Raw genomic sequence first — 13990 nt, 5'->3', positions numbered from 1 at the left:
AATTGTATTCGAATTAATAGTTCTAGTTATTTGTATTCACGAATTGTTCAGTTGTAGTAAGAAGCAAACAATTGAATAGCATTCGAATGCACCGATTCGGATATTTGCAGTTGCGGAAAATAAAAGAAATAAAAGCGCCCCGAAACTTAAAAGGTATTCGATCAAAATGTAACATGGGTTTATGAATTGCAAATTTATTGGTAAAAATGTAAACCAACGAGCTTTGTTTGCCACCTCAGCTTGACTGATTTAAGTCTCCGTAATATAAATTTAACCAAATTTACATGAGATGTTTGCTTCATGAACACGCTACACCTGTCATGTGCTGAGAAGAACCCAATGTTGCAAGCTTTGTAACACAATTCCATTTATGTAACGTCACAGTTAAACTTCTATGTGTGATTGTTTCGTAACATAATCAAAAACTTGTCAAATCAGGTCACTCACTGCCAATTTGAATTGTATTCGAATCTATTTGGCAACAATATATAGCAAAATATTCTCGAATCTCGACTACTCCTAGTCTGGAGGTAATCGACAATTCACATTGTATTCGTAAAAATGTAGTCATGTATTCGATTTTACGTATCTTACGTTGCCACAGACTGACAACAATTCGAATTGTATTCGTAAAAATGTAGTCATGTATTCGATTTTGCGAATTGTTACGTAGAAACAGGCTGACAACAATTCGAATTGTATTCGTACAAATGTAGTCATGTATTCGATTTTACGAATTGTTACGTTGCCAAAGGCCGACAACAATTCGAATTGTATTCGTAAAAAATATCGTGTATTCGAATTTGCAAATTCTTAGGTTGGCAAAAACCTAGAACAATTCGAATTGTATTCGAATAAATTTACTCAAGCTTTTGTATTCATGAATTGTTGGTTCAAAAGATAACATCAACTATTCGAATTGTATTCATGCACTATCGAACGAAAGCCAAAATCATTCGAATACAGCATGAAGGTGGCAAAACCTGTATTCGAATGCATTCGAATACGAATTGCCCCATGTCTGGACCTGGAGTTAGGCGTGTCGGGGTTACTAAAGGTCACAAGCAACAAAGTTTAACTTGAGGTTACCTGTCAAAAAATCCAGCCGCTTTTTGCAGAAATTTCTTCTTACTCGATGGCGAAGTGTTGACGTCGTACGATTGTCGTCGATTCCTACGTCACAAAAGAAACAAAGTTGCTTATGACGTCACAAATCATTTGATTCATGATCTCAAACCATACGATATTTAGGATTTTTAATACCATACAACTAATATTAGGGTTATTTTTTATATTTTATCCAACTTACAAATTTTAATAGCTTGACGATTGTAACATGTATTGTCGAATAAATCCAAGATATTTCAGTGAAACTTAAACTTAAAACTTTCCTAACTAAATAAAAACCTAATCAAATGCCAAAAGAAACGGTCGACTCAGTCTCAATGTCATAACACAACTAACGTCAATGAGCAGGCCCTATACTGAAATACTGCGGCATTTACTGATAAAACAACGCATTGTGTCATCATCAACATATGCGCTTTCATGACAAGAATGCGTTATTGTCTCACAACAATGCTGGGAGCTTTGAACTATTACATCACAATAACACAATGACTACATCACAATTAAATCAAATCAACATTCTTTTATTGCTAGTTTACATTTCAGTAAAGATGAAATTCGATTCCGATTGTGACCAGGTAGATCACAACACCGCTTGTAACGTTATAATGTTACCCTATCACGTGTCAAACAAAGCGTGACGACATGTTGCCGTTTATTATTCGATGAAAAGTGAACGTTACTTTTTGTGGAAATTTTCGGGTCAAAATGACAGGAAAATGCAAAAACGGCTTAAAAAGTTTGAGAAACATTTACATTACAAAAGCATCACGTTCATTTCGACTAAATGAAACTCACAGAAAGTCGTTTTGTGTAAAACAAATGCAACTACTAACTTCTTGATGAAATAGCTACATGTATGATCGAAAATTGAACAATTGAACCAAGTTATGGCACTTACATGAAATAATGTTTTGGGAAAAAACTAAACAAAATGTACCGAAACAATGAATAAGCTCTTGGCTATCCCTCAAAAACAATTGTTACACCTGTTTCCCAATTGGTACAAAACCGACACTACGCAACAAAATGTAAAACTGTTTTTATTTATAAAAACTATTGCTGCATAATATATCAACTAAATCAGGGCTTCCCAAACTGGGGGTCGCGACCCCGGAAGGGGTCGCTTAACAAACTTGAGGGGTCGCAGAGAGCTGTACCACTTTTGAAGAAAGTACTCCATACACTGGCGTAGAGTACGGGGATACCGCATACCCCCGGCCTTGACCTTTGTATAACGTCACAATGCCATTTTTGTTTAAGTTACGTCGGTTTTAAAACGTTTTTAGCTAAGCGCAAACGCGCTTGTAGTGACGCCATTGATCGAACAGTCCGTTTGCAAAGCACTGCAACGGCCCAAACTTGGTCCAAGGTGATAAGTGACTATTTGCAGAACAATGCACGTACAAGGTATCGGTGTTTGGACGTGTAAAGTAGTAGACTCCGAGTATCGGTAAGTTGTTTTTAGTTTTCGCTCGAATTAGCCCTTCAATAAATACAACAAACGTATTTTTTGCATTGTTGATCATATCATCCGTGAAGGGGCGCGGAAGATTTAAAGAGATTAAAGGGGTCGCGATCAAAAAAGTTTGGGAAGCCCTGAACTAAATAATGCTGTTCTGGCAAATGTAATTCTATAACCGACGCTTAAACGTCTATTCAGGGCCTTCATCTTACTATTTGGGCTTTGTAAAACAATTACATCATACCATACCGAAATTTCAAAGTATTTAAGTATAGCTTTTCTGCCTTGATGTTGCCTGTAACTAACATCTAACCTCACCACAACTGGTAAACGCCTTTGACGCTTTCTGAATAACTTTAGGTAGAGGTTGTAAAATCCTTTGACTTCCGAAAGTGTCTGATCCGTGTGGGGTAATATTCTTGTCCGGGTATGTACAATGCTCTCATGGGACAACAATACGAAACTAATCTCAAGTCTGTTATAGATATGAAAGTTTTATTTTTTAACGTGCTGGTTGTGTTCATTATAAAGCAAAGTTATTACGCGATTAAACAAATTTTATGCAACAAAACATTACTTGCACCAAAATGTGAATTCCAAATCCACTTAAATACAACGAGATTTGTTTTTGCCTTATAAAATTCACACAATTTTATTCAAGTGGAATAAGCATAAGAACATTCTTTCACTGGAATCTGAACTATTAGACAATTTGGTAATGAGGAAAACAACATACCTAATCATAGGAAACAACGAACTACGAAACACAATTATCTAGTGATATCTATCTGGTTACATGATAAAATATCTGTTTTTTGGTACATTTTGATTAATTAAATTGACGTTTGCTCAGCAAGATACAACAACCGTGTACGCTGATATTGGTCACATGACACAAAAATGTTTAACAGATATACAGAGAAAGCAAAGCAACCAGCAAAACAAGGTGAATTGTCTCTAGCCGTATGAAAAGAATAATATAAATGCTCTTTTTTTGCTGTTTATATCCAAATTCCAACTGACCTGTTATAAACAGTCATTAGCATTCAACACTTTAAGGAACTAAAGCCTGTCGCAACGATTTAACACTATTTTACTTCACACGAAGTTCGCTGGTCGGTGAAACAAAACACATCAAACACGTCTTCCTATTTCCAGGCATTTTATCACCCTTCCAATAACTATAAACCAGAGTTCGGCCTCATATCTGCGAAACCTCATCTAAAAATCTGGCTCAGTGTCAACAGGCCACCCAGCATGCGTACGAATGATGGCAGCTACCAAGGAAGGCCTCAGTTCGACAACAAGTAACTTCGTCTGCAAAACTTCGCAAGCTCTTTATTTGCTTTGTCGTTTCCCTATCTACAAGTCCCTGAGCCGACGATAAAGCCCAATGCGCGAGGTTCCTGTCACCGGGGGTGCAATTGCACCTCCAAACTATTTCTGCATGTTTCAAACGGCAAAATGTGGTCGCTGCTGATAGGCCAGCTGTCAAAATGACAATGAATTTAGCTGAAGCGTAAATATCAAACTTTTTTACATATTGTCCAAATTATTCCTGATAGTCCTCCCAAAGACTCGTAGAAGCATTACAGATAAACACACCTTGTTACCATTAACAAAGACATTAACCTGTCAAACAGGTGGTACTTTGGCTAAATATTTGACCTCCACCTTTCAATGGTTTGAACCGGCCCTGGCCACCCTTCCACTATCAGTCAGGGCGCTTGTCGAACAAGGAAGCCTTCAAAACGTAACCACGACTGATTGGGAAATGGGAAGATATAAACTGCATTACGTCACGTAAGTTGGTTGCTACTCGGGTTAACCACCAACAACTTAAACTGCGCTAAGCTACAAAAACCACGTGTATAAAACGCGTAAAACTTGTGACAAAAATGAAGACAAACCAAATTTACAATCCGTGCTTTACTAAAAGCTCATTGGTAATGTTTAGCTCAATCACAATAATTGCATCATGGAAGACTCAAAATTATAGTTTTTTTGCATGATAACCTGACATTACTGCCTTATGAATACGGTTCTCCATTGTAGCATTGATATAACTTTCCAGATAAGTAAATCCTAATCAAAACACTTCTAAGTTGTTAAAAAGCTATATTTATGAATTAAAGTAAACACCATTGTGTAAAAAATTTGTATGATAGTATTACGACGGTATCAGTTTTATTGACCAATAAATCTTGAAAGTGATGATGATTTTAAAACGGAATGCCCAAACTATATGAGGTCCCATCATTGTGTAGTGCATTACAAACACAAACTGTTACTAAAACCACATAATGTTTGTCAGGAACTTTGCTCTCTTTTGGGCACTACAAACATTTTGCCGTCAATCACGTTACCAATAAATGATAAAAAAAGGTTTTCTACACAAAATGCTAAAAAGTTTCTAAAACTTTAGGCGTTTAAGTAGTTTTAAACATTCCGAAAACCAACACGTTTGTCTCAAACACTTTGTTAACCCTCACAGCAGTGGCAAATATTTTGTACCGTCTTTCATTTTCTCCAACACGTACGACCTCGTTTGACGCCGATTGCCGGCACCTCTGGAGCGCTGGACATTCTACAACTGTATGATGTCATAATCGCGATGGTTGTTTGCGCCGCGACGGACGATTTGTGACGTAAGAAACGTCTGGTGGGAAAAACAAAGGGCGCGAGAGTAAAAGGCGAGGAAATAAGAAAGCGTGATGACAGCCTCCTTCCGTAACATGTTTGACAACGAAATACGGAATGCAACGTTTTCAACTTATCTGACTAAAATAATAACTTAATATGCTACAGAAACAGAATCAGCGAAAATATGTCACTACAAAGACTTTCAACAATTGTTGTTGTTTGTTTCAAAAAAATACTGTTTAAAAAAGTTTGCAATAAAAGTATTTACCGCATAAAAGTTCTTTGGAAGTTTTATTGCTACTTTTCACGTGGTTACAAAGATAAATACATGCCAAATATAACAAATTTAGGCCGTCGCATGTAGTATATGTCAAAGCACTTATATAACACCATAACCATCTCTCTAAAACAACAACAACAAAAACTACACACATATTTGCTGGTAAATTTAACATTTGCTGCTTATGAAATAAATCTTTCCATAATTGACAACAAATCTAGCTTACTCCGATCCACTAAACTTTACTAACTCCCAAATGATTTAAATTCCCACAGCGGTGTTTGAAATAACATGTGAACCTATTTCGTTCACGAATAAAGTTGATTTGTAGGGACAAATGGCCTAACAACACACTTGTATTTATCAATCTGCCTTTTATTCTAAAAAAATGACATTACCAACAACCCTTAAACACATAATTTGTAACTAATTCCTGAAAGTAACTTAAGTCTTGATGTAAGGTAATCTACATTATAGTGTTGAAACATAATCAGCTATTTATCGACTTCACAGAGCTCTTCTGGCAATCGTATTTTTGCATCGACGTTTCGGCGTCCTATAAGATCGTCTTTTACATATCAAGGATTTTGCAAAAATGTAGTTGCCAGAAGAGCTCTATAAAGTTGATAATATTCTTGGTAGCACCAGTTTATATAATTATATTTTATCTTTTTATAATCTCTTCCTAGGATCTCAAAAATTGCTGCCAATTTAAGTTGCCATATTGCGTCAAAGTTATGGCATAATGAAATAGAATTCCAGCGCATGCTAAAAACACCAGGCAATATCTCAAAGATAACCACACCCAATAGCCAACTATTCAAACGAATAAACATATCCCTTGGCTTGTCTGTGACAGGATTTGTCTTTGATAACGTCCGTTCATTTTGTCATTTCCTATTTCAAAATTGACGTCTTCCATGCAGTAATCGTGCTTAACGTAGACCCGACGTGCTCTAATGACATTGACTGCGCATAGACAACAAATACCAATGACAGCGCTTACAAAATTAGTTGTTGTTTTTTCTCATTCGTGTAAGTGTATCATGAAGTTCTGCTTCAAAACCAGTCAAATTTGTATTGGTAAAAGCACGTATTTTACTAATATGTTCATCGTAATTTTTTTTATCCAATTAGAATTCAAAGACTTAAATCACCATCTGTTATTCCCGTTTATATCCAACAAGCTGAGAGTATGAGCCTAAAAAATGCACATTTGTTACAACCAGGAACTTCTTAAAAAAGGCAGCCCATTTTGGGCAGCGTCAAAACGTAGCAAACTACCTTTTAGCTAACATAAGTAGAAGCCAAATCTCTGGTATTTCTCAAACTCTAACTTATCACAATTTCAATCAACACATCAATTTGAAGGTAGTCCATTTATCAAAATCAACGCAACAGACCTCAACGCCAGGCATAGTTTTATACTCACACCAAGCCAATACCATTCTGGGTAGCACACAGTAGCTCGAGGCGTGAAGCGTTGTGAGAAATAGCGGTTTCCGACTTTTGAAAGTTTAGGCGATCAAAACCTATGCTACACTGCTATCGCAACTTTTGACAGCCGAAAAGAAAACTAAAAGGCAATTTAGCGATAGGAGAGCCTTCATATTGTCGAGGTTAACTGGTTGGCTGGGAAACCTAAAATATATCAGGGTTTAACTTCATTAGCTCACCAACAAGTCGTAAACTCAGCGTAAGATTTTTACACAGACCTTTTACAACAACTTTGCACTATCAAATGGCAATTTTACCTTAAAACTTAGCATTATGTCATCAATGGTTCAAACTTAACAACAATGTGAATAATACTGTTATTTTGGGTTAACAAGCAGACTTAGAAATAAACGTACGGTATAAAAAAAATTGGTATTAGCATGTTTTAAAGTGAATCTTTACTTCACGTGTTCAGTTGTTTGATTCACTTATCGGTAACCTTTGGAATCGACAGTTATTTAAGAGCGTCAAACCATTTCAAACGATTCGTTAAATTAAAGTCAAAACACATCAGGTACAACCAGTGTTTTTTTAAGGTGTTAAAAAATTTCTCCAGCGGTTTCCCAAAATTTGGATTTGGCTATTTTTTGGTATTTAAATGAAACACTTGCGGTCTCTTAAAACTACTTAGCGGTCACCCAAACCAAACCTTAAAAAAAACCTGGGTACAACCTTATACAGAATACGACAAACAGCCAAACTGATAACCACATTACTAGCTCAAATTCTGCCTTGGGAGCATTTCACCACAATCAACAAAACCAAACATCAAGATAAAAGTTAACAACAGCTAAACCGCCAGTCTTACTGATGGTCAACAGACTTCCTCTGCACCACAGTCCGTCCAAATACGATTTTGGCCAAGTGCCAAGCAGGAACCTATCCCTCCTTCCGCGTATACAACCGCACAGGCTATGACGTCATGCGTGACGTCACGCAGGTGACACGTCGGTCGGTGGAGTAAGGGTTGAACGCAAATGAGCGAAGTGTCAAAATTTGTAATATGGAAATAATGTACTGTACACAAACATTATACGACATGCATCATCATTGAAACTTGTAAATAACTGGCTGGATTGATTGTTCAACTTGCTGCTCTGAAATAATATTAAAACACCATCCCACTGCACTTTCAATGACAGTATTCGTAATGCGTGGGTCTTGTCGCTGTTTCCATGTATATACTAACGTACACCTACATATCCGGACCCTGCAATTTACCTATAAATACAAAGGCAGCAGACTATCACTTAATCCTAACTACATTTTGCAAAAAAGAACTTAACAAGATTATTTAAATTTAATTTTTTTATCGTCCACGACTCTGGTAACCGCACAGTGTACAGTGTACACAGACAGATAGGTTAATTTCATACTTCCTTTTTGTTTCGTTTTTTCCTCTTTTTAATATCGATTTTCCCTGTTATGCGAAGGTGCTTTACATAAACACAAGGATAAGTTTTATAGAAAGTTTCTTCTGACAAACATTAACAACTGGCCACTATTATCACGACCACTATTCCAATGAGGAACTCATTATTTCATATCGTCAATATAACACAATTTTGTCACCTGAAACGATTTTGTTTTACCTAAGGTTTTTAACGTTCGTTCGTTTTACTGGGGCCACCATAAAACACAAAAACGAAACGGCTAGTATGGGTATATTCACAATAACGAAAGGCTAGTGTGGGTATACATGCTAACAACAACTAAATTATTCTTCTAAAATCCTGTCAGTGTGTAGTATACAGTTTTGAATACTTAACAGTAACCAAATATAGATGATAATATACAAAACTAAATTAATCCGCATAATCCACAACAAACAAACCGACTTATGTTCAATTCAAATAATTGCAAAATGTTGTTTTTTTGTCCGGTGGTGCCAGTCAACTTACTACTTATAAACTATTATTCATAACTTGGAAAATCCATTTCTCAACAATTGCCTGATAAAATTTTAAACACGTGTCATCCAACTGTCTCAAAGCCAAAACATTATTCACAAGACTCGTGTCAAAAATAATATAAGAATAGGATTCGATATTCTAGATTCGCATCAATTTTTCTAGAATACCCAATTATTCTACTTTGAACATCCCTACACAAGACTCGTGTCATTACTACACTAACTTAATTAACAAAGCATCAGTCGATTTTGACAGTCAGTCAGTTTCGGTAACAGCCATTACGTCATAACCCAGCCATCACTTTGGCATGTTTAAATAAGGCAACATACATAATGATTGGATGCAAAAATACGTGCCTTGAAACAAACAAAAATACCCACAGAACTTGATTCGAACTGTGCGAAAAAAGGGAAGCCGCCTTAAAAACGTGCACCATGAATTTATATGGACTAAAACTCCGGCCAAGTTGTTAATTGATTTTGTGCCTATTGTCAGGGGCAAGAGGGGAATCGAAGAACGTGCATTCAGGTCATTTGAACAAAATCCAAGTTGTTCACCAAATAAAGAACAGTTTGGAAAAATTTAAATAAATTCTAGTCAATTTAATGCATATGTTTATTATTCATGTAAACATCTTTTATTAATCCAAATCAAACAGCAAGTTTGAATATCAAATAAAACCGAAGTAAAATATCCAAGGTAAAAATTTAGCAAAAAATTGATAAATTGAAAATAACAACATATTATCCTATTTTGTTTGTTGAAATTTAGAGATCTTGGTTCGAATCCCGACCAGACCAGAAACATTTACTTACGTTGGGTCGTCTTCATCTTTATGTCTTCCATCGTTGTGTTGTTGACGTTTCTCGTACATATACATGTCGGCTTTACTGAAACTGTGGGATCTCCTCTTTAAGTGGGGGTCGTCAGTCACCATGAAATCGTAGTCAGTAGGCGACAAGAAACCTAGAAAATAACATTGTATCAACTAATAATGGATTTTAACCTAGATCAGAAAACAATTTTGTTTCGAAAACAGCTGCCAAAACGTAAGTATAGCCGAAATATATGTTATCGCTTATTGACTAAGTTTCAAGGCTGTGCAAAACGACTTATCACAACAACAATTGTTGTGAGTGTAGCAGTATCTTATGAATTGATATTACTGGAGTTAATAAATCAGGGAGATAACTCTAACCAACGATTTTTACAGTAGAAGCTATTGATAGTGTTTCGAAATCTGTAATGTAGTGTTTAAGCAGATGTTTTATACCAACATTGACCACAGTAGAAGAAAACTAGCGTCCTATTGTTTAAGCACCGAAAACATACACTTTCGCGTGATAAAACAAATATCACACCAAGCACAGCAAGTTAAACGTGGTACTAGAATGTTACTATACATTCTTCAGGCAATTTTGCATCGACATCGATAGGTCACGTGATATACTTCGCAAAAACACAATGCTCATCGAGTTATAAACCTGTAATCTATACGTTTATTTAAATGAGAAAACAAAAAAACGCCTTGCTTGCATACTAAAAAGATCTTTAAAGTACAGCTATTCAAAATTACTGTTGCTTGCATTGCTGCTGACTGGAAAGTCCAGATATAAGGTTGAATATTCCTAATATGGCCGTACAGCTCGCAATGTGATAGCACTGCACTATACGCGCGGTCAGGTGTCAATTTAATGCACTTCTCATGTGTGAAGAAACGGACAAAGCGATAAAGACGACGTGTGAACAGGGAGAATCGCTCTGTGAGACACAAATGCCACAGACAAACGGGGTTTTATCGATTATGTGTATTTTCTCAATCGCGAATTCATATGCAGTAAATCCAAATTTATTACAGTTATAAAAGATGGTCATTTTATTCCCTTTGTATTAAAAATGTGCTTTATGAAGAGGCAGCTGAATTGTTTGTTTTAATATTCTTGATACAACGCCATGATTTTTGCTCAATAGCGCATTCTGGCGTGTTATATTTTAGCAAAGCAGTCAGAAGTACCATAGTCGTTAAACGAAGCCAGTTTACGAACTAGAAAAGTGGCTTTCTGATATACTTCCATGTTATATATCGTATGTCCTATTTACCAGTTTACTTTACACATAATATGATCTACACGTATGATTGTTTTTGCAAGCAAAAACGAATGGGTCCCCACACGCGTGTTTATGCGGATTAACGGTAATCAAATGTTGCGGTTATTTTTAGATTCTTAAGGACAAATTTTTCCAAAGCATTAACTCAACCTTAAAAGTTTTTGTCCGTATTCTTTTGGCATCATTATTGTCATATATGCTAATTAGAAAAAAACAAACAGGAAAAATACTTTCAATTTAATCACTTGCTTTGACCTTGATATTGTCGTTCAAAAAATATTTTCCTAGAAAGCCTTAACTGTTGTTTTAGACACTATAAATTAAAAAAATGTTTGCTACAAAGGTATACATAACAACTTGTTTTTCACTTAACTTTGTTTCGCAAAAACAATCGTTTAATCACCTTTTGACACCGTTTTTAACACCATGCAGTCCTTAGTGTTCAACAAAACCGTTTTACCTAATTTATACCTTACTTAAGTATTGATTCTTGAATTGATTTGTCAAAAATAGCTACGTTACGACGAAAAATTCTATGTTGTAATGCCTACAAGTTGACCTTTTTAGTGACCCGTGGTTATGCAGCGACCAAGCTGACAACGAGAATTTAAAGACCATATATTGCGGCTTTCGAAAAACTTAAGTTTATACCCTTATGTTGCTTGACATATACGAAACTGAAACAAGTTTATCGAATTTAAATCACATCGCAGGTGTGAAACCTTCAACAAACTCAAAATGCGCGTGATAACTTAATAAAACGACACCTCATTGCTGCACAAAAAACAGCTGATTTTTAATCGCCCATACGACCGTCTCGTAAAACGTCTGCCCGGACGTCAAGCTGAGCAATCCCGCTCTGCCGCCTTAATCGTAAACCCGTGAATTACTCCCTTGGGACTTATATCTGACTGATAGCGTACACGTATTATGGGCTGAAAAGGTAACTGGCAAAATTTAAAATACTAAACGAATACCCTGCTCAAACAATTGTTAAAATTTTCGAAAATTTCAGCACCATAGGGCTTGTAGTTCTGGCCTAAAACTAAAACCGAATATTTCGGGGTTTAAAGGGTGAAAACATGGGTGAATCCAATAAAAAGTTACAAAATTCTTTAAAATACGTTACATTGCACCAACCAACAAAGCATGAAACTCTCAGATTATGTGCTATAGTCAGTACAGTCGTTTTTTTTAAAAAAAATCGTTTTGGGGGCCTGTGGGTGAACCACTTGGTCGTCCGGGGTTAAACTTATGGAGGATAAAATTTATATCAATAACTAACATCTGTCCAAATTTGAATAAAAATAAAGCACTCTTTCTTGACCAATCGCGATTAACAAAGCAGGGTTAGACCGAAACAAATATTGTGGGGTTTAGGGGTGAAAATGGGTAAATGATTTTTTAAGGTACAAAATTATTTAAAATACCTTACATTGCACCAAACAACAAAGCATGAAACTCCTAGTTTCTGCACTTTGGTCAGTACAGCCGTTTTCAAAAAAATACGTTTTGGGGGCCTGTGGGTGAACCGCTGGGTCATTCGGGGTCAAACTTAAGGAGGATCAAATATAGGTAAATAACTAACAACTGACCAAATTTGAATAAATTTGAAACACTCTTTCTTGACCAAACGCGTATAAACAAGCCAGCGTTAGAAAAAAAGAAAAAAAAAAGAAAAAAAAAAAAGAAAAGAAAAAAAAAGAAAAAAAAAATACGGACAAAAACAATATGTGTCGCCTTCAGGGAAGGGGACCCATAATAATCATAGAAGTATCGCAGTGCAAGTCCTAACCTGTGCTTCCTGTATTGACAATAGCTGACTTGTCACTTCCATTCCCATCGTCAACAAACATTTTCTCAATGGTGAAGGTGGGGGTTTCCCTGTTTGCACGTGACCCGGAGGAGGGTGGTGATTGGTGCGTTGAATCCTTGCTCATTTTGCGACGCAGACTTCCTAGTCTCAGAGAAGACTTTTTGGCGCGCAAATCAGACAAATCACCTGACTCGCTAATCCGTGTATCTGAAACAAAAAAGAAAAATTCTTTGAACTACTAATCAGTAAAACAAATAGTTTTTTGACACCTTTCTTTTTTAAAACTGTAAAGCTTTTCGTAATTCTTCTCTTTGTTACATCCAACAAAAATTTGAAATAAGGTGAATAAGTTACGTTAGCGTAAATTGCAAAACTATTTTAAGATTTTCTAAAATTAAACTGTTTATAAACCAATTCTTTCAAAAAATTAAACCAGACAATATGCAATGTGTGGTTAAAGACAATTGGTAAAACGCATACACAACTATCTGAAGTTTGATAAAAGCACTTAAACAGTAGCATTGAAAGAACGCAACTAATGTGTTAAAAGGTAAACGTAATCACAAACATTCACAAGTCTTATATTTGCCAATAAGAAGTCTTATCTATTTTTGTGGGGCTTAAACCTGTTCTCTATTCAAAAAACACCATATTTCTCTTTATGTGTAAGTAAATGTTGCCATTATCCAATCGATCAACCAATAAAACAATCAAAGTTACAAACATTTGAAAGATGTACATTTAAATGTAACAAAGAAATGGCTCCATTGCTCAGGTTAAGTTGATAACCTCAACATTATACGCGTGCCTTCTTCATAGCAATTATCTTTGCTAAGACGTAGGTCATGTTTCTCACTCACGACAGCCCATGTATTATTCACAAGGCAATCCACATGGGACGTTATGGAAGAATGTGAAGATTGTTATTCCACTTTGAGATGTAAATAACAAAAATCCACGCCTTGAGCCTCACAAGCTCATGCCATGCAGACACAAGTACAACACCTAGCGGATGTTTTGATAATTTGAAAATTAGTCCATAATGCTCTTAAACGTATTACTTTACTGTCGAGTTTCGCTTTGCCAGACCATATATTATCACAAACAAGAACAATTTTGAACAGAAATGTTATCAAACA

The 13990-nt window shown here is 35.9% G+C and overlaps 1 protein-coding gene across 4 annotated transcripts in view; it reads right to left on the bottom strand.

The window, feature by feature from the left end:
- Positions 1–13990, bottom strand: part of LOC145227715 (uncharacterized) — a 92423-nt gene that overhangs the window by 69875 nt on the left and 8558 nt on the right. For all 4 annotated transcript variants that reach the window (XM_080092608.1, XM_080092609.1, XM_080092610.1 and 1 more), the window contains exons 5-7: positions 12831–13058; positions 9742–9892; positions 1090–1173 (exon numbers count right to left, since the gene is read on the bottom strand). In XM_080092608.1, coding sequence (XP_079948734.1) covers positions 1090–1173; positions 9742–9892; positions 12831–13058 — 463 coding nt within the window. The remainder of the gene's footprint in view (positions 1–1089; positions 1174–9741; positions 9893–12830; positions 13059–13990) is intronic.

This window comes from Phallusia mammillata, chromosome 5 (assembly GCF_965637545.1).
Source record: "Phallusia mammillata chromosome 5, kaPhaMamm4.hap1.1, whole genome shotgun sequence".
NCBI classification, from domain to species: domain Eukaryota; kingdom Metazoa; phylum Chordata; class Ascidiacea; order Phlebobranchia; family Ascidiidae; genus Phallusia; species Phallusia mammillata.
The sequence above is the reverse complement of the archived record's forward strand: the minus strand, read 5'-3'. Positions and strand labels throughout refer to the sequence as shown.